At 41.9% G+C, this 26585-nt stretch overlaps 1 protein-coding gene across 1 annotated transcript in view; it reads right to left on the bottom strand.

Annotated features, from left to right (window-relative positions):
• Positions 1-10517, bottom strand: part of NUP85 (nucleoporin 85) — a 30505-nt gene extending 19988 nt beyond the window's left edge. Inside the window, exons 1-4 of the mRNA XM_081272724.1 lie at positions 10207-10517; positions 6457-6550; positions 4967-5129; positions 945-1015 (exon numbers count right to left, since the gene is read on the bottom strand). Of these exons, the coding sequence (XP_081128850.1) occupies positions 945-1015; positions 4967-5129; positions 6457-6550; positions 10207-10239 (361 nt within the window). The 5' untranslated portion in view covers positions 10240-10517. The remainder of the gene's footprint in view (positions 1-944; positions 1016-4966; positions 5130-6456; positions 6551-10206) is intronic.
• Between the last annotated feature and the right edge of the window lie 16068 nt (positions 10518-26585).

The raw sequence follows: 26585 nt of genomic DNA, 5'->3' as shown, positions 1-26585 counted from the left end.
AAATGCAGGTAGTTACAATATAACAAGAGTTTTATAGTAGTTTCCCCTTCTTAAAGCATTTGAAATATTACTATCTGTCTAGTTCCTTTCCATAAGACAGAGATTCTTGATATCAAATTTCTCCTTGAGTATTACCATGAAAATTGTGTTACCTACTTGTGTGACATTATGTTTTTTTCCAAGGAAAAATAAATAAAACAACAATTAAAATTTTAAAAAGGCCTGGGGATGTTGCTCAATGGTTAGGTGCCCCTGGGAAAACAAACACTGATCCTGTTACTAATGAATCATGTAACTCTCATGGTTATGGTGACTTTAAATAAACAAGGTCAGAGAACTGGGAACGTAATTTTCAGAGAGGCTTAATTTTGTTTATTAGCCTGCCACCCTCAATAAGTAATTCACTGTCAATATGTTATAATTTGAAAAACATACTTTAGATTATTATCAAAAATTTAGGGATTAGCCGGGCCTGGTGGAGCAAGCCTGTAATCCTGGTGGCTGGGAGGCTTAGGCAGCAGGATCATGAGTTCAAAGCCAACTTCAGCAATGGCGAGGTGCTAAGCAACCAGTGAGACCCTATCTCTAAATAAAATACAAAATAGGGCTGCGGATGTGGCTCAGTATTCGAGTGCCCCTGAGTTCAATCCGCAGTACCAAAAAAAAAAAAAAAATTAGGGATTGTGGTCTGGGGTTGTAGCTCAGCAGTAGAGCGCTTGCCTTGCACGTGTGAGGCACTGGGTTCGATTCTCAGCACCACATAAAAATAAATACATAAAATAAAGGTATTATGCCCAACTACAACTAAAAAAAATTTTTTTTAATTAGGAATTGTGTAAAATTGGAAAGAATTTGAAAATGCAACATCAGACTTTACTGTTTAGTATTCGTAGCCAAATAGATACCATGAATATGACCACAAACATACATAACAAAATTCTTACTTGCAAATTGGTGCATTTCCTCCATACAGGCTCTTATGACTGATCGATAGTTTTTACTCACTCGAACCAATCTACAAAAAAATGAAATGACATACACAAGATGAGCTTGGAACATCTCATATCAGAAAGGGAGCACTCAAATCACAAAGGAATTTGCTGGAAAAAAAAAAGTGGGGGGCATCAGCCAACCTGAAAGATTCACATGCTCCAAACCTGGAACAATCTGAATGACAAAATAAATGATTATGATAGAGAGGCTGGGGTTGTGGCTCAGTAGCAGAGCATTTGCCTAGCATGTGTGAGGCATTGGGTTCAATTCTCAGCACCACATATAAATAAATAAAGGTCTATTGACAACTAAAAAATATTTTTAAAATATTAATTATTAGGGTCTGGGGCTCAGTGGCAGAGCGTTTGCCTTACATGTGTGAGGCACAGGGTTCAATACTCAGCAACACATAAAAATAAACAAAATAAAGACACTATGTCCATGTATAACTAAAGAAAACAAATTTTTTAAAATAATAATAATTATTGTTATATAATCAGGATAAAACAAACATGAGGTTACACTAATGTTTATCATTGCAGATGATTTTAGGTGTTTTTGTTTTTGTACTAGGGATTAAACACAGGGTGCTTTACCACTAACCCCCATCCTCAGCCCTTTTTATATTTTATTTTTAGACAAAGTCACACTAAGTTTCTTAAGGCCTTCTTAAATTACTGAGGCTATCTTGGAACAATTGCAAATCCTCCTGCCTCAGCCTCCCAAGTCTCTGAGATTATAAGAGTGCACAATTGCACCTGGATATATTACTGCAGATGAGACACAATGATGGACACTAAAATTAGTGGGTGAAAAATATGAGGAGAAATAGGATTTATTCAGTCTCAAACTTTCGCCCCTAATACATATATTTATATCACCATATATTAGCAGCAAGGGAAAAATGGTAACCTGACAGCAGAGAAGCCGAACAGAAACCACATAATCAAGGTCAGCATCCTCAGTAATGAAACATCAGTATCATGAACCTGTGTGTAAAGACACACCTCCATTTCTGTGTTCTTCTTGGTAACAAATGCTATACATGCTTTGTCAATTAGGAGAAAACATCTGACAAACCCAAACTGAGAGGTATTCTACAAAACAGTCATCAATATTCTTCAAAAGTATGAAGGTCAAGAAAGAGACTAAGAAAAACACACACAAACTCACGGGCAAAATTATAACCTGTTATATTTTTAGTTGTAGAGGGACACATTACCTTTATTTATTTATTTTTATGTGATGCTGAGGATTGAACCTAGTGCTTCACACATGCTAGGTAAGTGCTCTACAGCCAAGCCAGAATCCCAGCCCTCAAAATAAAATTTTTAAAAAAGGCTGGGGAGCCAGGCATGGTAGTGCATGCCTGTAATCCCAGCAGCTCAGGAGGCTAAGACAGGAGGATTGAGAGTTCAAAGCCATCCTCAGCAACATCAAGGAACTAAGCAACTCAGTGACACCCTGTCCTTAATCAAATACAAAATTGGGCTGTGGGGCCTGGGGTTATGGCTCAATGGTAGAGTGCTTGCCTAGCACCAGTGAAGCACTGGGTTCAATCTTCAGTGCCACATAAAAAATAAATAAAGGCATTGTGTCCATCTACAACTAAAAAAAAAATATTTAAAAATATTGGGCTGGGGATGTGGCTCACTGGTTGAGTGACCCTGAGTTCAACCCTGGTACACCCCTCCCCCACAAAAAAAGAGGGGGTGGAAAGCTGGGTACAGTGACACATGCCTATAACGTCAGCGAATCAAGAGGCTAATGCAGGCCTCAACAACTTAGCAAGACCCTGTCTTAAGATTTAAAAAAGTTTTAAAAAGGACTAGGGATGCATTGCAGTGGTAAAACACTCTAGGGTTCAATCCCCAATGCCTCCGAGAAATAATAATAAAAAATAATGGGGGCTGGGGATGTGGCTCAAGCAGTAGCGCGCTCGCCTGGCATGCGTGCGGCCCGGGTTCGATCCTCAGCACCACATACCAACAAAGATGTTGTGTCCGCCGAGAACTAAAAAATAAATATTTAAAAAATTCAAAAAAAAAATAAAAAATAAAAAAATAAGACTTGGGGCTGGGATTGTGGCTCAGTGGTAGATCGCTCACCTAGCACGAGTGAAGCCCTAGATTTGATCCTCAGCACCACATAAAAATAAATAAATAAAATAAAGATATTGTGTCTAACTACAACTGAAAAATGAATATTAAAAAAAAAGAATAAGATTTTAAAAGAGCTGTGTATGTAACTCAGTGTTAGAGCACTAGCCTAGCATGTGTGAGGTCCTAGGTGCAATCACCAGTACCATCCACACACAAAACAAAAATAGTACATATTCTGCAAATGGTCTATACAGAATAAAATAATTTCCTAATTATCTTCCCAATCCTCACTATTGCCCATTTTATACTAAAGAGTATAAAGACTCAGGGGGCAGGGGATGGAGCTTGGTGGTACAGTGCTTTCTTAGCATACATAAGGCACTAGGTTTCATCTCTACCACAGAAGGAAGGAAGGAAGGAAAAAGAAAGGAAAAGAAGAAAGGCAGGCAGACAGGCAGGCAAACAGACTCAGTAAAGGCTCAAACAAGACTAATTTACCTAGCCAAACAACAAGGTAATGGGCAAGCCCCTGTGGACAAAACTAGCTTCTCACAATTAGAACATTCACATGTATATTCGTTCATTGAACATACTAAACAAAACACCAATTGTACTGACACACTGGAGATGAAGGAACAGATAATCTATAGAAAATCTATAGAAGTTAAGACAAGGTCCCCTGCCATCAAGGACTTACAGGACTTTTAATATTTTTTCCTAGAAATAGTAACAGATTTCTCTGAGTCATCATATTCTGTACTACAGCCTCTTAAACCAGTGATATTCTCCCCCGCCACACACACACACACAATTGATAAGGGTATTGCCCAGAATGACTCATTTGTGAAAAGCTTAGCTAGGAAGTAAGATACAAAAAATGCCCCGTGCCCTAAGAATATGACCAGACATAATAAAAATCTAACATAGAAGTTCTCAAACTCCGGTGTGCTTAAGAATCACCTGGAGATTTTCAGAACCAACCCCAAAGATTTTCATTTTGTTGATTTGAGGTGGGACCCAGAATTTGCAGTTAACAAGTTAATACCCTGATACTGAGAGAGTTAAGCCTTGAAACATGTTCAAAAATTCTTAATCTGGGCTGGGGATGTGGCTCAAAGCGGTAGCGCGCTCGCCTGGCATGCGTGCGGCCCAGGTTCGATCCTCAGCACCACATACCAACAAAGATGTTGTGTTCGCCGAGAACTAAAAAATAAATATTAAAAAAAATTCTCTCTCTCTAAAAAAAAAAAAAAAAATCTTAATCTTAGAAAAAAATAGTTTTCTTGTCTCAAATGTTAAGAAAATTCTCAAAAGTAATTCTTTTAAGACTAAACAAAGTAGGCGTGATGGTACATACCTACAATTCCAGCAACACTAGGAAGGCTGGGGCAGGACCATCACAAGGTCAGTCTGGCAAACTTAGTGAGACTGTCTCAAAATAAAAATGGCTGGGGACAGAGCTCAGTGGTAGAGTATTACTTGCCTAGCATGTGTAAGGCCCTTGGTTTGACCCCCGGTAATGAAAAAGGAAAAAAAAAAAAAAAAACCCTGCCATTTGGATAACAAATCTTAAAACAACAGGACCTCATTCAATAATTCTTCAAGTGTTGCTTTGGCCCAACTGCTTTCTTTGGAGGGTAAATGAAGTAGGAATACAAACAGCAAAAGTGCAGCAACTCAGTGTCAACCAACAGCATATGAACATTTCCTGTGGGACCTGTATTCTAGTGTACAGGGAGGCCATACACCAGAACCAGGAGCCACTCCTTTCTTTAGGCATCCCTTTCATCACTCAAAAGGACAAGAATGCATTTCATACGGCTTTTCACAATAAAGCTATAAATTTCAGCATCTACCAGCAGCCTACTTACTGAGCTTTTCTGGACTTTCCAGTCAATTCTTCTTCAATTCTCTGGAGACCCACAAAGATTCCATGGGATTCATTAAAGAGTTTTCTCAAAATTTGAGAGTAAACATCTACATCTTTCCGGATGATATAGATAAAGGGACAGTTTGGGGCTGTCTCTGATTTTTCTGGGGGAAAAAAACCCAAAAAAAAAAACAGGAAAAAACATTAACATCATTACCACCTCCAAAAGAGAATCCATCCTAAAAATTTGAATTGAGTATTTAATTATAAATTAGCTTCTGTGCTACTGATTTCATTTATAAAAACTAAAGTGTGACTTGGGGTGTAGTGACTTGGGGTGTAGCTCAGTATTAGAATACTCACCTAGCATGTGTGGCTGTGGTTTTAATCTCCAACATTGCAAAACAACCAATGAAGCAAAATAAATAAAGTAATATAGATTACCATTTATAAATCATTTAGATATACAATCATACAAAGGGCTGTGGATATAGCTCAGTGGTAGAGCACTTGTCTACCATGTGTAAGGCCCTAGATTAAATTCCAGTACCATATAAGAAAGACTGGGGATGTAGCTCAATGGTAGAGTGTTTGCCTAGCATGTGTAAGGGCCTGGGTTCGATTCCTAACATCACCGAAAAAAAAAAAAAAAGTGTATCAGAAAAAAAGATCAGGAGCTGGAGTTGTGGCATGTGGTAGAGCACTTGCCGGGCATGTGTGAGGCCCTAGTTTTGATCCTTAGCACTTCATATAAATAAATAAATAAAAGATCCATTTACAACTAAAAAAAAATAAATAATTTTTAAAAGATCTATGACCAGTCACTGACGGAAATTAGGAAAACCAAGCCAAGGATAAGCCATCTGCACCTCTTCTGCTGTGGATATAAACCACCATTTCTACAAAACCACCATTCAATTCACACTGTGAATGCAAAAGTGATGGCCACAGGACCAAAGTTTCACAACAAGGGGACTTATATTTGCAAGGCCTTGGGTTTGACCCCCAGCACAAGATAGGAAAGAAAGGAAAAGGGGAAAAGAACAGTTGAGGTTTTAAAACATAAAGGAAATCCTTTCTGAGCTGGTGCACACTTGTAAGCCTGTAATCTAAGCCTGTGACTAAGGAGGCTCAGGCAGAGTGAGTTCAAAGCCAGACTCAGTGAATTAGCCAAGCCATAAGCAACTCAGACCCTCTCTGTGAATAAAATCAAAACAGGACTGGGGATGTAGCTCAGTGGTAGAGCACCCTGGGTTCAATCCCCAGTCCAAAAAAATAAAATAAAATAAACTTTCCCATAAAACAAGGAGACATTTTCTTCCCTTGGACTTAACATCTTCCAGGTCTCATAAATGAATGCAAAACTAAAACAATTAGTTTAAAAATGAAAATGGTGCAAAATAAGCACAATCGTTTCATGTCTCTGCTAGTCAAACATGAAAGAAAAACAACCAAATATGCCAAGATAATCTAGTAGGAAAAAATGACTACCTTTTTTGTTGAAGGAGGTTTCGCACACCAACATCTCCCCAGGACCCCAGTCAAAACACATTTGCTTCTTCTTGGAATTCATACCTGGAATCAACTAGAGAAAAATAAGAGTAGGAAATGTTACTCCTACTGAAGGCTTTGCTTTTCAATTGATTTTTAAGTACAATCCTAGAAATAAGTGGTTATGAAAATTATGAAGTGTTAATCCACATGCCCAGCTTCAGGGACCACTGAGTCCCCGAACCTTGCTGGGCACCTCAACCCTGCCTGCCAAGCTATACACCAACTTGGTTTCTTCCCCGCCCAGTACTGGAGTCAGTCATGCTCATGTGACCACTAAGCTATTTCACCTACTCTTTTTAATTTGGGACAGGGTTTCAAGAAATTGCCCAGACTGGCCTCAAATCTGCCATCCTCCTGCCTCAGCCACTTCAGCAGCTGGGAATACAGGCCTGCACACTGTGTCCAGTTCACCCTAATCAACTCTTACTCTGTAATTAGCAATCTATGGTTTGGAAAAAGGAGTTCAAAAAATAAAAGGTCAGAAGCTGTGGCAAATGCCTATAATCTCAAGTACTCAGGAGGCTGACGTAGAAGAATGGAAAGTCAAAGGCCCTGGGCAACGAAGTGAGAGAGTGTGTCAAATTATTTAAAAATGAAGGGTTTTATTTGTTTTGGGTGGGGGGGTGGGGGGAGTACTAGGGATTTAACCAGAGCCTTGCACTTGCTAGGCAAGCCCTTAACCAGTGAGCTACATCCTCAGCCCTCAAATAAAAATTTTTGAAAGGTTAGGTGAGGCTTGGGGGTACAGCTCAGTGGTAAAACACTTGCCTATCATGTTTAAGGCCCTGGTTTCAATCCCCAATAGCACAAAAATGATAAAAATGAAAAATAAGTAAATAACTGAACTGTTACTAAAAAAAAAGAAAGAAACTTCCAATCCTATAGCTTCTGTGCCATCTCTGTAATGGTGATTTTTTTTTCCCTCAGGCCAATCCCTTTGAGTGTCAGCTTCACACACACACACACGCAGCTGCCTAATCCACAGATTAATCTATAGAGCTATATCTATAACCAAAAGCCAAAAAGTAAATCTTTAGAAATTTTGGTTTTTAGTTATAGATGAACACAATGCCTTTATTTTACTTATTTTTATGTGGTGTTCAAGATGAAACCCAGTGCCTCACACATGCTAAGCAAATGCTCTACCACTGAGCTACAACCCCAGCCCCCAAAGTAAACATATATAAGATGGGGGTCTTGCTGTTACCCAGGTAGTTCTTGAACTCCTGGACTCAAGCAATTCTTCCACCTCAGCCTCTCCAACAGCTGGGACCACAGGTGTGTGCCACCATGCCCAGATTAAAAAAAAAAAAAAAAAAAAGGATCCCATGATGTCTAGCCTTAGCCCAGAACCTTTTTCCATACTCACAAATGAACAGTCTTCCCACTTGTTAGAAATAATCTGTGCTTCTTCTCTTTCCCTCAGCACCAAAATCCAATCCACCAATGACTCCAGTTCTAACCACTTACCACCTCTATCTGTGTAACCCTGTATAACCCAAGCTCTCATGAACTCTCCTCTGAACACTGCATCTCTGTCAGCATCCAAATGACTCTCTTACATGGTTATTATCTGTCCTGTAAGTAGACAAAAGCTCACAGGATCAGGGGACTCTAGGATTCTCATTCACTGCCTACAAGAGACTGGTACAGATGGCATACCATAAATATTTTTGACAATGAATTTTGACTGTCAATAGTCTAGTCTTGATACAAGTATATTCAGTTCTTAGGAAGTTCTAATGCAGCCAAACAAAGCAAGAAGAGGCTGGGAGCTGTCGTGCACACCTATAATCCCAATTTAGGAGGCTGAGGCAAGAGGATCATAAATTGGAGGCCAGCCTCAGTAACCCAGTGAGACCATCAGTGACCTGGAAAGATCTGTCTCAAAATAAAAATGTGGGGACTGGGATTGTGGCTCAGCAGTAAAGCGCTTATCTAGCACATGTGAAGCCCTGGTTTCAATCCTCAGCACTACATAAAATAAATAAACAAAATAAAGGTATTGTGTCCAACTACTTCTAAAAAATAAATATTTTTTTAAAATGTGGGGGCTGGAGATACAGTTCAGTTGGTACAGTGCTTGCCTGGCATGCACAAGGCCCTGGGTTCAATCTCCAGTACCATAAATAAATAAATGAATAAAAATAAGGCTCAGTGGTAAAGCACCCACAGGTTTTACCAGACTCAGTGGTTTATTTATTTATTTATTTAAGAGAGAGGGAGAGAGAGAAAGAGAGAGAATTTTAATATTTATTTTTTAGTTTTCGGCGGACACAACATCTTTGTTTGTATGTGGTGCTGAGGACTGAACCCGGGCCGCACGCATGCCAGGCGAGGGCGCTACCGCGTGAGCCACATCCCCAGCCCCAGACTCAGTGGTTTAAAAAAAAACAACAACTTCACAATATACACAAAAATGAACTAAAGCTTTTTTGTGCGGGGGGGGGGGGGGGAGTCTAGCTCAGTGATAGAATGCCTGCTTGTATGCACAAAGTCCTGGGTTCAATTCCCCAGCACCAAAACAGAAATTAACAAATAATTAGATCATAGACACAATGTAGAACAGTATCTGTAAAACTTAAAGGCCAGACACAGGGACACACTCCTGTAATTCCATCTACTTGGGAAGCTGAGGCAGAATTTTAATTATGAGGCATGTTTGGACAACTTAGTGAAATCCTTGTCTCAAAAGAGCCAGGCAAGGTCTCCCAGCAGCTCGGGAGGCTGAGGCCGGAGGATCACAAATTCAAAGCCAGCCTCAGCAATTTAGCCATGCCCTAAGCAACCTAGCAGACCCTGTCTCAAAATAAAATACAAAAAGGGATGTGACTCAGAAGTTTAGCGCCCCTGCGTTCACTCCCCAGTACCAAAAATAATAAAATAAAATGGAACTTTTGAAAAGCTACAGTGAGCAGATATTTGACCTAGTCAAGGGGGTTAAGATAGGCTGCTGGAGCTTCCATTTGAAAAATGAGCAGCAGGGCTGGGATGTGGCTCAAGCGGTAGCGCGCTCGCCTGGCATGCGTGCAGCCCGGGTTCGATCCTCAGCACCACATACCAACAAAGATGTTGTGTCCGCCGAAAACTAAAAAATAAATATCAAAATTCTCTCTCTCTCTCTCTTTTAAAAAAATAGAAAAAAAAAGAAAAATGAGCAGCAAATAAAGCAGGGAAGAGACTAGCATTGCAGGAGTCGGAAATGGAAGGCATCTCCTCCCTAAAGCTCAGGAATTTATTACAGATCATACACACTTGACATACTCTCTTGAGAGTTCAAGCAAGAGAATAAATACGTTTCATAATCGTAGAGCCCGCACAGCACGATAGGTGAAAGGCAAGTTCACGGCGCTGTGATGTGGAGCCTAGTTTGGCTGGAAAGTTTAAAGCCCCGGGTCCTTTGCTTGATCTGAGCTCGCTGGAATGCCCTCGAGGATACCAAGAAAATAGGTCGGAAAGACAAGGGAACAGGAGGCCTCCAGGCCGAGGCTTGTGAGTATACCAAGGCGCCGAAAGGCAGTGACCACTACCACCCAACCCTCTACCTAATCAACGCAGGCCGCCTCCGCTCAGGACACCTGAGTCCAGGAGGCGGGCTGCGCCCGGCGGGGAGGTAGGCCAGCCTCAAGTGACATCGCAGACGCAGTCCTCGTGCCGAGCAAGCGAGCCCGTTCCGGGCGCCCTTACAGTGACTGTCGGCTCGCCGTCCAGCTCCTCCATGGTGCCACCTGGACCTCGCGGAGCCGCCAGCACTGCGCGGTCCAGACTCCCGCTCAGAGCCGGCTGCGAGAGAGGACCCCGCCCGGGCGCCCCCTGCGACGCCTGCAGGCCGGACTCGCCGGCGCTGCAGAGGCCTTTCGTCTCAGCCACGACCCGCTCCTTAGCGGCTTTCTAGGCGTCTTTCCTCCCCGGTCGCGACAGTTCGCCAAGAAAAACAGCGCCAGAGACCGCCAGTCCTCGCCGGAACGTTCTCGGCGGGTCAGGCGGCGCCGCGGACAGCCCTGCGCCGAGCAGCGGAAGGCCCCGGGGGCGGCGGGGCGCGCGTGGGTTAGCGCAGCCCGGCGGAGTCACGGCCGCAGGTGTCGGCGGCTCCCAGGGCTCGCTGGGTCCTGGTCTGGGGCGTTAGTGTCGTCGAAGCCGCTTCTTCAAACTCCGATCGTATAACGGGGTTTGTGTTCACAGGCAGCCGCCGCCACTCCCACCTCAAAATGCAGGACGCACGCGGCCCAAATCGAGGCAGCTGGGCTTGCTGAATTACAAAGACTGGTGTGGGTCCCTCTCCGTGGAGAAGCAGGCAAAGCTGTGAAGTCGGGAAACCCTGGCGAATTGTGCAAAATTCGAAAGTTCCGGAAAACTTCAAGGAGTTAAATTTCTATTTTTTGAATAGTATGTAACACATCAAGCAAGAATAGTTCTGATTCTAAACTTCCAAACGACCCAACTTTAGTTAATTAGTGATTTAAAAGTAATTCTTAAGAAGCAATACCAGAAAATGTAACAGCTTTTATTTCAGAACAAAATTTGGCCCCTGAAAACAAGACAAATGTATCCATGTTTTACCTGTGGGAACGTTTCCTTTCCCTGAGATTTTTCCAAATGACCTATAGGAATTGGTGAAAAGGAAATTAGTCAGAATGGATTAGTAAAATCCTGTCATTCTGTAAAGAATTTGTTCATGTAGCTGGGCACAGTGGCCCTCACCTGTTAATCCAAACGATGTGGGAGGCTGAGATAGAAGGATCACCAGTTTGAGGCCAGCCTCAACAATTAAATTAGCAAGAAACTTTCACGGTGAAAAATAAAAAGGGCTGGGATGTAACTTGGTGGTTCAATCCCCAGTACCAAAAAATTATAAATAAAAAATTCGTCCTTTTAAAACATAAATAGGCCCGTGGTGGTGGCGCTCACCTGTAATTCCAGAGCCTTGAAAATGACGGTTTGCCTTTGCTGAGGCAGGAGGATCCCAAGTTCAAAGCCAATAAGACCCTGTCTCTAAATTAAAAAAAAAAAAAAAAAAAATTTTTAAAAAGGGCTGGAGGTGTGGCTCAGTGATTGAGGGCCCCTGAATTCAATCCCCAGAACGCCCCCGCCCCCCCTCAAAAAAAAAAAAAGTTCAAAGGCACACCTGTAATCCCAGTGGCTGGGGAGGCAAGAGGTTATTGAGTTCAAAGCCAACCTCAGCAAAAGGGCTGAGTCAGGGGGATCTTGAGTTCAATGTCAACTTCAGCAACTTAGGCCCTAAGCAACCCAGGGTGACCCTGAATCTAAATAAAATATATATAAAAGGGCTGGGGATGTTGCTCAGTGGTTAGGCATCTCTAGGTTCAATCCCCTGTATTCCCCCCCAAAAAATTAATTTTCTCTTCCCTTTCCTCCACCAGTGACTCCTTTCTCCTTCCCCCCACCCCTGGAATGGTTGGTTTAACTCTTAGATTGTATCTAATTTGGGAGAGTCTTCATTTATGCAAGCAACATAAACTCTTAGTAACACAAAAAAGAGAAAAATACTTCTGGAACAAAATAAAAATTACTTATAACAATACCTATTGGCTTAAATCAAATGTATGAAATATGATATGTCAAGAGCTTTATAATGTTTTGAACAACTAATAATAAAAAAAAATTAAAAAAAAAAAACCTATTGCACAAGAGTCAAACCCCAAAATCACTTTTAAGTCATTCCAAGCTTAGAATCTGCCTCAGATCAAACCACATTAACTGTGCAAAATGTAGCCTGTGTAAAGTGCTAAGTAGATGTATTTTAATAAATCCTAATAAAAATAATGCTTCCTAATTTGCAGAGAAATAAATATATAACCATTTCAAGAGATAATTTAAACCAGATGTGGTAATGCAGGCCTATAACCTCAGCTTCTTGGAAGACTGAGACAGGAGGATCTCAAGTTCAAGGCTAGCCTTGGCAACTCAGGCCCTAAGCAATTTATTGAGACCCTGTCTCAAAATAAAAATTAGGGGCTATGGTTGTAGCCCAGTGGTAGAGTGCTTGCCTAGCATGTGTGAGGCACTGGATTCAGCCCTCAAAATAAATAAATAAATAAATAAATGTATTGTGTCCATCTATAACTAGATAAAAATCTTAGTTTGGGGGGGATATAGTTCAGTTGTAAAGCAGTAAAGCACCGCTGGGTTAAATCTCCAGTACAAAAAATAAATAATTTAAATAGAAAAGAGAGGTGGGAATAAAACCTGATAATTATTTTGGACAACAAGGTAGAAATCTATTAACAGGAGCCATACAAATATTTACATACCTTAAACTAGGAAGTCCTGTCTAGTACACATGTGAGGCACTAGGTTTGATCCTCAGCACCACATAAATAAATAAATAAATAAATAAATAAATAAATAAAATAAGGGTATTGTGTTCATCTACAACTAAAAAATTATTAAAAGTAATAATAATAAAATAAAAAAACACAAAAATGCTAAGCATGTATACTGGGTATATACCTGTAATTCCAGCAATTCCCAGGGACTTAAGAAGCTGAGGCAGGAGGATAGTCAAGTTTGAGACGAGTCTAGGCAATTTCGTGAGACCCTGCCTCAAAATAAAAAAGCAAAAGAACTTGGGATGTAGCTCAATGGTAAAGCACCCATGGGTTCAACCCCCAGTACCAGAATTTTTTTGTAACTAATAAATGTGACAAATTTATTATTGCAGGGGTGAAAATTATACTACTAATTAAGGGTTGTTGTTTTTTTAATTCAACGTAGTACAGGGGATAGAACCCAAGGATACTCTACCACCAAACTACACCCCAGTCATTTTATTTTACTTTATTTTAAGAAAGGATTTCACTAAATTTCAGAGACTGTCTTGAATTTGACATCCTCCTGAATCACTGGGATTGTGGGTGTGTGCCATGGAGCCAAGTAAACCCAGTGGTTTTCCAACTTTGTCAACTTTTGACTTATCTAGAGGCCTTTTTTTAGTATTTATTTTTTAGTTATAATTGTCAATATCTTTTTTATTTATTTATTTTTAATGTGGTGCTGAGAATCGAACCCAGGGCCTCCCAGGGCCTCCCAGGGCCTCGCATGCCCTAGGCGGGCACTCTACTGCTGAGCCACAACCCCAGCCCTTCTAGAGGGCTTTTTACTACTGATTTTTAGGCCTTGTCCCCAGAACTTCTAATTCAGTAAATCTGGGTGGGGCCTGGTATTTGTATTTCTATTCAGTCCTTAAGTGCAATCCTTGTCCATTGAAGGACTACCATAAGATCTTTTCAATTCTGTCTTCCCTACCTCAGAGTGAGAATAATCAATAACAAAAAAGAGCTTGAACAGTACAAATAACATCTATATTACAAACTACAGCTGTGTTCACTTTGTCTTTAGGTGTTTTTTTTTTTTTTTAAAGAGAGAGTGAGAGAGAGAGAGAGAATTTTTTTTTAATATTTATTCTTTAGTTCTCGGCGGACACAACATCTTTGTTGGTATGTGGTGCTGAGGATCGAACCCGGGCCGCACGCATGACAGGCGAGCGCGCTACCGCTTGAGCCACATCTCCAGCCCAGGTGTTTTTTTTTGGGGGGGTTGTTTTATGTGGGAGCTGGGGATTGACGTCAGGGTCTCACATATATATGTAGTTTACCACTAAGTTACGTCCCCAGCCTTCTTTATTTTTATTTATTTATTTATTTATTGGTTTTGGTACCAGAGATTTAACCCAGGGGCGCTTAACCAATGAGCCACATCCCCAGCCATATATATATATATATATATATATATATATATATATATATATATATACACACACACACACACACATATACATATATATATCCTGTCTCTGGTAATAGATATATATAAATAATGTTAATATTTATATTACATATAAACATGTGTATATATATATATATATATATATATATATATATATATACTTTTTTTTTTTACTTGAAACAAGGTATCCCTGAGTTGCTAAGTGCCTTGCTAAATTGCTGAGACTGGCTTTGAACTTGCGATCCTTCTACCTCAACCTCTTGAACCACTGGGATTACAGGCATGTACCACGAACCCAGCCACAGCCCTTTTTATATTTTATTTACAGACAGGTTCTAAATTGCTTAGGGCCTCACTAAATTGCTGAGACTAACCTCAAACTTGGGATCCTCCTGCCTCAGCCTCCCAAACTGCTGGGATTATAGGTATGTGCCACCATGCCTGGCTCCTTTTTCTTTTATTTTGGGACAGGGGTTTCAGTAAATTGCTAGGCTGGCCTTGAACTTACTATCCTCCTGCCTCAGAATTCTAAGTAGTGGGAATTTCAGGCATGTAATATCACACCCAGCTATTTCTGTTTATTTATGAAACAAACCACTTTGAGTCACTTAGCTCATTCCCACTGCCCTGCTAGAATTCAGTAATGAACAGAAAATTAGGATTGGAACATTAATAGAATAAGAATAACTTGAAATTGTCATACTGCCGTCTTCTACCCGCACAGACAGCTAACTAAAAGTCACTCGAGGGAAATTCCCAAGGCATCAGAATAAAACACAGACACACAATTTACCTTTAAATCAAGCCCCAAGACGGCTCCTCTGGCTTCAGCCTCAAGCTCCCCAAAGGGGAGAGCAAGGAAACACACCAGAGGCTGGCGAGAGAGAGTGAGCACATTTCTGAGTGCACTTTTATTGGGGAGACTCTAGATTCTTTAGGAATTTCCATCCAATGAAGGTCAGGGGGGCCAGGGTTACAAGGACAGGTGAGGTAACTCAATCTCTGGGGATGTGGGAAGGCATGCCCATGCACGAAGACAATTTGTGTTTTCTGGTCCCTAAAGATCAGGGCTACTGTCTGGGTTACCTGGGCAACCAGATTACAGAGTGACCAACCAATCAGAAGGGGAGACAAACGCTGGTCACGTACTAGGTGAGCCTCCCACATCATACTAATGGAAAGGCTGTATAACTGAAAGATATTTCAAAACCCTTACTTAGACATTTTTGGTATTCTCATGAAGAGTACTAGAATTTACTACTACAGCCAGGTGTAGTGAAATCCCAGTGATTCAGGATGCTAAGGCAGAAGGATCACAAGTTGGAGGCCAGATTCAGCAACTTAGCAAGACCCTGCCTCAAAATAAAAATTAGCCAGGTGCCATGGCGCATGCCTGTATAACCAGCAGCTTGAGAGGCTGAGGCAGTAGGAAGTTCAAAGCCAGCCTCAGCAACAGTAAGGCACTAAGCAACTCAGTGAGATGCTATCTCTAAATAAAATACAAAATAGAGCTGGAGATGTGGCTCAGTGGCCAAGTGCCCCTGAGTTCAATCCCTGGTATCCCCTAAAAAATAATTTTAAAAGACTGGGGATGCAACTTAGTGGTAAACTACCCTTGGGTTCAAAACCCAGTACCAAAAAAAAAAAAAAAATTACTACTGCATTGATAAATCAATGGTCAATGTATTCATCACTGGCTCCCAGGACTTTGTTATTTGCAGAAACTACAAAGATAAAAGGTGATGGTACCTATACACAAAAGATTTACAGGACTATTCTCTTAAATTATGTTTGTTCAATATACATAGCAATGGTCAGGTAATATTAAGTATATTACCAATGTACACATTAACATTCAGTGAAATGGGACTGGGGGTATAGCTCAGTGCAAGAACTAGCATCTGTGAGGCCCTGAGTTCAACCCCCAGCACCACACACACACACACACACACACACACACACACACACACACACAATCAATAAATGTATACTATTGTGAACTGGGACAATATTTCCCTGTATTCTATATCCCAGTTGATGTATTTATTTATTTAGGCAGTACTGAGATTGAACCCAGTGACTCTCTACCACTCAGCTACATCCCCAGACGTTTTTATTTTTTTATTTTGAGAGGAGAGTCTCCCTAAATTGCTCAGACTGACCTTGAACTTGCAATCCTCCTGCCTCAGCCTCCCATGTAGCTGAGATTACAGGCATGTGCCAGTATACCTGGCTCTTGGGGTGATGGATTTACAGAGGTGTATATATAGGTTTTTGGCATTGATGACTGATAGAATTATGGGTCCCATCTCCATTCCATGATCCAAGCTAGAAAGTTGAAAGGTTTCTACAACATTTTTACCATTATGTCTCCAGATTTTCTGCAGATTTGAGGAATTCAGTATTTTGTATTCCTGCAGTATTCACAGAGAAAGCAAGGACTTAACTGTTAGAGCAAGAAGGAAACAACATTTAAGTATGCACAGTTTAGTCATCTGTATCATAAATTTACATGCTTATAATGCATTTCAGCAAGGATTTATTTTATTAATTTTTTTGTTTGTTTTTGTGGTGCTAGTGTTTGAACCCAGAACTTTGCACAATAGGCAAGTGCTCTACCTCTGGAGCTATAACCCAACCTTTCTATTTCTTTTTTCTTTTTTTAAAATTTTTAAAATATTTTTTAGGTGTAGATGGACTCAACACAATGCCTTCATTTTTTTAATGTGGTGCTGAGGATCAAACCCGGGTCCCCCTGTGCTAGGTGAGCACTCTACCGCTGAGCCACAATCCCAACCCTATCCTTTTTATTTATCATTTTGAGATATAGTCACACCAAACTGTTGAGGTTGGTGTCAAGCTTCCAGTACTCCCACCTCAGACTCCCAAGTAGCTGGGATTACTGGCATGTGTTATAGTACCTAGTTTGGCAAGGATTTAAAGCTCTAAACAGATTGTATAATTCTTGTTCCCTGCTCCTTTTGAAAATGATTTTTTTTCTTGGCACTTGGCTTTGGGCAGTATGTTCTGGCTGATTCACTATTTTTATTTCTACTTCGAATATCAACAATACCAATTGTTGATATTTAATTAGGTTCCAAGAGGAGTTAGGCTTTTCTTGTATAAATCTCTAGTGAAGTCCCTAATAGTGAAAACTTCTCACTACACAACTCCCTCCTTATTCATTCCTTTGTGTAATCCAAGAATTGCACTAAGTATTGGGAATAAAACTGTGAACAAGCAGGGTACAGTGGTGCAGGCCTATAATTCCAGCTACTTCAGAGGCTGAGGTGTGAGGATTGCAAGTTTTAGGACAGGCTGGGAAATTTAGCAAGACCTTGTCTCAAAAAACAAGAAGAGCTGGAGGTATAGCTCAGTGGTGAAGGACCAATGGGTTTAATCCCCAGTACTAAAAACAATAAACAAATAAAGACCCCAAAACCTGTGAACAAGATAGATATTTTGCTTTCATGGAATTTCCATCTTGCTGGGAAACATAAATAAGAATTCAAATCAAAATGGTGCTTGTCTATTCTAGGATTTTTCACCTTTCTTTTTTGTTGTTGTTGTTAGTATGTATGTATATGTGTGTGTGTGTGTGTGTGTGTGTGTGTGTGTGTGTGTGTGTGTGTATATATATATATATATATATATATATTCCCTCTGTGACCTTCCACTACAGCCCCTGTGCTAATTAAGCTCTGGGTTCTAAGTCAGAGTCCTAAGATCCATAGTGGCTCTACCACTTCAAGTTGGGTGACCAATTGGTCCAACCTCTCTGTTTTATTTTCTTCATCTGTAAAATAAAGATAATTAGCTACTTGGGAAGCTGAGGCAGGAAGATTGAAAGTTTGAGGCCAAGCTAGGTAACTTAGTCAGACTCTATCTCAAATACAGTATTTTTAAAGGGCTGGGGATGTAGCTCAGGTGTAGAGCACTTGTCTAGGATGTGCAAGACCCTGGATTCAATCCTGAGTGCCACAAAAAAAAAAAAAAAAAGATAATTATTAGAGGCTTTGTGAACACTGAACAATACTCAGTTAATGATTGATGTATGCTATTGCTATTCTTTTCTGGGTAGACTTCTTTTTTTATTTTATTTTTATTTCTTAGTTATGTAGGTGGACACAATATCTTTATTTTATTTTTATGTGGTGCTGAGGATTGAACCCAGTGCCTCATGCATGATAGGCAAGTGCTCTACCTCTGAGCCACAACTCCAGCCCCTGTGTAGACTTCTTACACTTTATTTATTTATTTTTGTGGTGCTTGAACCCAGGGCCTTGTGCATGCAAGGCAACACTCTACCAACTGAGCTTTATCTCCAGCCCCACTTCTTGCATTTTTAAAATTTTATTTTGAGACAGAGTCTTGCTAAATTTCTGAGCCTGACCTCAAATTTGTGATCCCTCTGCCTCAGTAGCTGTTTTACAGGTGTGCTCCGTTGTGCCTGGCAGTCCTTTCTGTTTCTAAACATCTTTCTTAGTGCACAGCTACCTGCCTTTCCCACCCCAATGAAAATGATAGAAAGAAAATTAATAATGGAAAATTTCTTCTTCTTCTTCTTCTTTTGCCTTCTTCTTTTCCTGTAGTTCTGGGGATTGAACCTAGGGTTGAACATGCCACTGAACTACATGTTCATATCCTCAGCTCTATCTATCTATCTATCTATCTATCTATCTATCTATCTATCTACCTACCTACCTACCTATCTATCTATATATCTATTTCTGAGACAGGGTTTCACTAAGTTGCTCATACTGGTCTCTCTCTCTCTCTCTCTCTCTCTCTCTCTCTCTCTCTCTCTCTCTCTCTCTCTCTCCCCCTCCCTCCCTTCCTCTCTCTCTTTTGGTTCTAGAGATTGAACTCAGGGGCACTCAACCAGTGAGCCACATCCCAGCCCTATTTTGTATTTTATTTAGAGACAGGGTCTCACTGAGTTGCTTAGCACCTTACCATTGCTGAAACTGGCTTTGAACTCACAACCCTTTTGTCTCAGCCTCCAGAACCACTGGGATTAGAGGCCTATGCCACTGCACCTGACTCAGACTGATCTTGAACATATGATCCTTCTGTTTCAGCCTCCCAAGTAGTTGGGATTACAAGCATGTGCAACTGTACTCACCGATGTTGGGAAATTTTATTTTATTTTTTTTATTAGTTGTTCAAAACATTACAAAGCTCTTGACATATCATATTTCATACAATTGATTCAAGTGGGTTTTTTAATTCGTTGATTTGGGGGGGGGGATTTTAAATTTTTTCCCCTGGAAATTGGAAAAAGATCTTCAGTAAATGACTTCAGTAAATTCCTTAAGCCCAGCTTACATCATTCCAGTCTGCCATTGGAATACAGATTACTCACACATTTGAATATGCATTGTATACAGAACTCTCCTTTGTCTATAGGTGATAGCATAACATTGGAGGGAGATATGGCAGAGAACCACAGGACACACAGAAGCCAATAAGTAAATAATCATTCAATTATTGAAGGCCCCACATGTTAATGAGAGTAAATTTTATATGATATACTCCTCTTCAATAGGTTCAATAGTCCTACAAGTTTAGAAGATGTTATAGCAACAAGAAACCTGGATTTAGGATAGCATCCTGGACAGTGATAGCATCTCTTTTTCTCTCTCCCCAAGACCTATCTGGGCACCCAGGATGTTCATTCCCTGGTATTCAGTAGGAGCTCAATCAACATAATTTTTTTTTTTTTTGCACCAGGGATTGAACTCAGGAGTGCTCAACCACTGAGACACATCCCAGCCCTATTTTTGTATTTTATTTAGAGACAGGATCTCACTGAGTTGCTTAGTGCCTTGCTAAGTTGCAAGGCTGGCTTTGAACTTGGAATTCTCCTGTCTCAGCCTCCCCAGCTGCTGGGATTACAGGTGTGCACCGCCGCGCCAGGCTTTCAACACTAGTTTTGAGCTGTGTGGTATTGGGCAAGGTATTTAACTGTTTCAAGATTTGGTAGCAAATAAATAGGATACTCTCTTAAAAGGGTTTGTGTGAGAAGAAATTGAGCTAACATTAGTACAGCCCCACTTGGTGCAGGTGCCCAAAAATTGTTCTCTTTCCCGTTCACTTTTTGTGTATTTCCTCTGCTTCCTCAACTATGCTATTAGAATCAAGGATTTTTTTCTTTTCTTTCTTTTTTTTTTTTTTTAAAGTACTGAGGATTGAACACAGGGGCACTTTACCACTGAGCTACATCCCAGCCTCCACTCTCTTTTTTGAGACGTGTTCTTAGAAGGTCCTTACTTAGCATCTGGACCGCCATCTTAAGTGACAGCCCCCATTTTAAGGAAAAAGTTTCACTTTCCTGCTGAAGGGCCTTTCTGAGAAAGGCTCACCACTCTCTCATAACAACCCCACCCTTAGCCACCTGCATTAAGACCCACCTGGCTCTGATTCCTGAGTCTCCCCCATAAAAGCCCCCGAACTGAAGCCTGTTTTACCTCTCTCCTATAGAGAGAGGGCCTTTATTTGTCAGCTCTGACAAATAAACTCTGTGTATATCTCTGCCTGGTCTCCGTCTTTCATTTCTCTGTTTTTTTTTTTAAAGAGAGAGTGAGAGAGGAGAGAGAGAGAGAGAGAGAGAGAGAAAGAATTTTGAATATTTATTTTTTAGTTCTCGGCGGACACAACATCTTTGTTGGTATGTGGTGCTGAGGATCAAACCCGGGCCGTACGCATGCCAGGCGAGCGCGCTACCGCTTGAGCCACATCCCCAGCCCTCATTTCTCTCTTACTGGCCTTGCATTCCTTGCTTTCCCTTCATTTTGGTGCCGAAACCCAGGATTAGATTCTCCGGTGTGCCCACTCCCCTCTTCAAGGGTCGCTGAGCATTCCCTGGACCCCAATCCGAATTCCATTATGGGACCAGGCCTTCCATTCTGCTGAACACCCTCTCCACACCCACCACCAGGACATTCCAAGTAAAACCTGCCTCTGGTTGACCTAAAGGACCTCTGTCTGGGTCCTGGGAAATGACTGTTGAATGTCTGGCATTCCCAGGGTTACCATGTGGTTGGGGGCACCCCCAGCCACAGCTTTCACAGCTACAACTGATTCCTACTGTCGACTGAGTCTATAGGTGATCTTTTATTTGGGTCCTCGGTTTTCAGAAAAAAATACTGAGGATAATTGGAAGTTGTTCCTAGTGAGACTACCTCTTGGTTAACTTCTATGGGCTTTTGGCACTTCTACCGGTGTCTGCCCCTACTACAAAATCCCACCTCAGTGCCCAAGTGCCTATACAGGCTCCTGCCAGGACGCTTACCCAGCAGTGGTAATGACCTCCTGAGCGTAACCTTCCTCTTGACTAGGTGATACTAGAGATTGAGGGATGCCCCACCTCTAAACTCACCTCCTACTTCTTACCAGGGTTGGCTCCTCATCCATTCCCTCCAATAGTCCCCTCGGCTGCTTCCTGGCTAACCTAGGGGCCCTCTCTCTCTGTCTCTCACCCCAGACCTAAACCCCCCAAAAATTATCCACTTATGCAATCAGATTTAGCCTCAATATCCTTTGGATTACAACTCTAAATGGCTGCTTAATGGCACTCTAGATCCCAATATTATCAGGGATCTTTTCAACTATTGTGAGCATTTGGGAAAATGGAAAGAGATATCATACATTCAGGCCTTCTCCTCTCTATGTTCTAGCCTTCGCTCTGAAACTCTTGCTCTCCTGTACTAGTCCTCTTAGCTCTCACCTCCCCTATACCTACTTCCAAAGGAACAGGAGATCCTACCCAGGACTCTTCCTCCTTCAACTCAGCAGATGACCCCCCACCATAGCACAATTCTCCTTCTGATGTAGCCACCACAGCAACTGTCCTCTCGGCCCCTCTACCCTTCTCTCCTTCTGCCACACGCTCATGGGCTGCTGCCTCCCAACCCACATCTCTGCATCCTCTATGTGAGGTTGCTGGGGTAGATGCTGTAATCCGGGTTCATGTAGCTTCTCTTTGTCAGATCTCTCACAGACAGAAAAGTGGCTTGGGTCCTATACTTCAAGCCCTACCACATATATCAAAGAGTTTCAATATCTGACTCAATCATATGATTTTTAAAAAAATGTTTATTGGGTTTATTTACCATGTAATGAGATAATACATTGGGACATAGATTTTTTAATGTTTATTCTTAAATTTTAGGTGGACACAATATATTTTACATTTATGTGGTGCTGAGGATCAAACCCAGTGCATGCTAGGAGAGCACTCTACAAGTGTGCCACAACCCCAGCCCCAATCATATGATTTGACCTTCCACAATGTCCATATGATCTTGTCTAACATCCTCCTGTCTAAGGAGCACAGGTGAGTTTGGGAGTAAGCTAAAAATTAAGCTGATGAGGTACATCAGACCTCCCCTGCCCATCCAATTGGCACTGAAGCAGTCCCTGATCAGGACCTCATTGGGATTACAATTTGCCTAGAGGAGTAACTAGTAGAAACCAATTCATTACTTGCCTCATGGCAGGACTTAGAAAAGCATCCCATAAGGATATTAATTATGAAAGGCACCAGGAAATCTTTTTTTTTAATATTTATTTTTTAGTTGGACACACTATCTTTATTTATTTATTTTTATGTGGTGCTGAGGATCGAACCCAGGGCCTCACATGTGCTAGGCAAGCGCTCTACCGCTGAGCCACAACCCCAGCCTTCCAGGAAATCTTCCAAGATAAGAATGAAAACCCTTCAACATTTTTAGACCACCTGACCAATGATTTATTGTAATATATTAACCTGGACCCTGAAATTCCAGATGGGAGATAACTCTAATGACCTACTTTTTCTCCCAGAATTTACTGATATTAAGGCCAAACTAAGGTACCTCCAGAGGGGCCCCTAACTCACCAAACTGAGGTTCTGGAAGTGGTCTTCAAGGTGTGTAACAAGAGAGACGAGAAGGCTAGGAAGCAAAAATATTAGATGCTTGCTCAAGCCGTCCGTCCAGTCTTAGCATCTGTCCCTGGTTCCACTGGCCCTCAGGACTGCCAGGACTCTGTTTTAAATGTGGTCAGACAGCGCTAGGGATGTGGCTCAAGCGGTAGAGCGCTCGCCTGGCATGCGTGCGGCCTGGGTTTGATCCTCAGCACCACATACCAACAAAGATGTTGTGTCCGCCGAGAACTAAGAAATAAATATTAAAAATTCTCTCTCTCTTTCTCTCTCTCTCTCTCCTCTCTTTAAAATAAATAAATAAATAAATGTGGTCAGACAGGTCACAGGGCTTGTACATGTCCTAAGCCTCACAAGCCTCTGTGCCCTTGTCCTAAATGCCATCAGAAGGGACACTGGGCCGTTGACTATCCCCAAGTCTATAGCGGCCCCCAGCCATCTGGCCCTTCTGGTTCCCCTTTCCAACTCTTAGGACTCGCTGCAGAGGACTGATGAGGCCCACCCAGGTCCTCATCACCTGACACTACCATCACTCCTCTAGAACCCAGGGTAACTCTTCATATTTCAGGTAGGCCTGTCTCCTTCCTCCTAGACACTGGGGCTACATATTCAGCCCTCAAGGGGTTCTGGGGTCTACTACTCATTCTATGACCTCTATTGTCGGGGTAGAGGGTAAACCTTACCAACCCTTATAGACACCTAACCTTGTTTGAGCTTTTGGTTCTCTAATTTTTACTCACTCTTTTTTGGTTATTCCACAGTGCCCTGTTCCCCTTATGGGAATGGACATCCTCACAAAGTTGGAGGCTATGTGTTCCTTCTCTCCTCATATAGGCTTCCATCCAGACTCACCTGCTGCTCCCCTGATCCTCATCCTGACCTTAGGACCATCCCCTATTCCGTCTGCCAGTGCCTTCCCATTACCCCTTTCCAAGGTGGACCCTACTGTCTGGGATGTTTCAAGTTCTTTTTTTTTTTTTTAATATTTATTTTTTTTTAGTTCTTGGCAGACACAACATCTTTGTTTGTATGTGGTGTGAGGATGGAACCCGGGCCGCACGCATGCCAGGCAAGTGCGCTACTGCTTGAGCCACATCCCCAGCCCTCAAGTTCTTTATTGCCTCACACCATGAGCCCATTCACATCTGTCTCAAAGACCCCCTCCATTTTCTGGCCTAATTACAATACCTGCTCTCCCAACAAAAACTCCTAGGCTTATAGTGTATCATTCAAGACCTTTTGCAAAAGGGATTCCTTAGACTTATCCATTCCTCTTACAACACCCCCATCTTGGCAGTAAAAAAGCCTATTGGTTCCTACCACTTGATCCAAGACCTCTGCTCCATCAACTCTGTGGTCATATCAATCCATCCCATGGTAACCAATCCTTATACCCCTCTCTCCACCATTCCTCTGGGACCTCTTACTTCTCAGTACTAGACCTGAAAGATGTCTTCTTCACTATTTCCCTCCATTTTGACTCTAAAGACATTTTCACCTTTACATGGACAGACCCTGAGTCTTATAACTCCACTCAGCTGATGTGGACAGTTCTCCCCCTCATATCTTTGGACAGGCCTTGGCTAAGGTCCTAGCATGCATACATCTCATTCACTCTATGGTGCTATAGTTTATTGATGACCTCCTTCTTTGCAGTCCCTCCATTGAGGTCAGTCATCAGGACACCTGTAAACTTCTTCACTTCCTTTCTGCCCGTGACTATAGGGCTTCTCCATCCAATGTACAGCTTTCCTTGGCAATAGTAACATACCTAGGCCTCTTCCTGACCCCTACACACAAAGCCATTATGGTTGACAGAAAGAGCCTTATCACTAATATACCAACGCCCTCTACTAAGGAAGAAATTCTCTCCTTTCTAGGTATGGCAGGATTCCTCAGAGCTTTCTTTCACCCTAACATCACATCTTTAAAACAATTTCTCACTTCCCACCTTAAACTCTCTCCAGAGGACCTACAATTTCTCTCTACCCTCTCTGCTTCCTGTAAAATCAACCAAAAACCCAATCCTACCTCCAATCTCTGCCCACCTGCCTTCACTTTACACCAGGCAAGAGGACATCTCCCTTGCTCTGATTGGCAGCTGGATTTCACCTATATGCTCCCAGTCAAGGGGTACAAATTTCTTTTGGTACTCATTGACACCTTCTTGGGATGGGTTGAGGCTTTTCTTAACACCAGTAAATGTGCCCCCACAATGGCCAGTATCCTCATTGAACACATTCTTCCCCGATTTGGCCTCCCCTCCTCGCTCCAGTCTGATAATGGTCCTGAATTTACTTGCCATGTTTCACAGTCTGTAGGTAAGGCACTCAATATCTCCTGGCATTTTCATATCCCCTACCAACCCCCGTCCTCTGGCAAGGTAGAATGTACCAACAGAACTTGAAGAACATTTTCGCTAACCTATCCCTTGAATTACATTTAGATTGGACAAAATTCCTCCCTTTGGCTCTTAGGTTACAAGCCCTCCCAAAGAAGACAGTCAACATCTGCCCTTTTGAGCTTCTATATGGATGGTCTGTCTCCCTGCTCAACTCACCTCCCTCTAATTTTCCACTACCCCTTACTCCTCATCTTTTGTGGCCTCTTCCTTGCATACATTAGGAAATTTCTTTGGCAATACAGTAATGCTGTTCTGGCAAAGCCTAGTTCTGCCTCTTCCTCTTCTGCCACTCTGTCTCCTGGCGACCTGGTACTTTTTACCGCCCCACCCCCAACAACGGGCCCTCCTCTCTTCCTCTCAACTCTCCGCAAAATGGACTGGACCCTAATTAGGTCATTCTTACCACTCTAATGGCGGCCTGCCTTGAGGGCCTCCCATATTGGCTCCGTAACTCCCATTTAAAATGGTTTTCTCTGCCCTTTATTATATAGTGACACCCACAGGCCCTGTCAAGTTGCGTTTCTCCAATCTTGGAACCCCCAATCTTCCTTCGGTCTCTGAGGACCACGAGGACACTGCAGAACCACGAGTACCACCCTTCCCTTTTTCATTTTTGTCCTCCTACCTTATTCTGCACTCACCTCCCAGTGGTACCATTACCAGGAATTACCATTCCAATTTCTAGGAGATTTACAGCAACTTCTCAAACCATACTAACCATACAATCCCAGCTCGATTCTTTAGCTACTGTGATTCTGCAGAATCAAAGGGGCCTTGACCTTCTTATGGCTGAAAAAAGTGGACTTTGTCTATACCTACAGGAAGAATGCTATTTTTATGTCAACCAATCTGATATAGTAAAGGACAAGATAAAACAACTCCAACAAGACCTTGAACATCAGAAAAAACAGCTCTCTTCTACTGAAGGATGGCAGCTAAGTAAAGCTCTTCTCCAGTGGGCACTTCCCTTCCTGACCCCTCCCCTTGTCA

This window comes from Spermophilus citellus, assembly GCF_964194105.1.
Source record: "Spermophilus citellus genome assembly, chromosome: 17".
Classification (NCBI taxonomy): Eukaryota; Metazoa; Chordata; class Mammalia; order Rodentia; family Sciuridae; genus Spermophilus; species Spermophilus citellus.
Note: the sequence above shows the minus strand (reverse complement) of the source record. Positions and strands in the feature narration are given on the sequence as shown.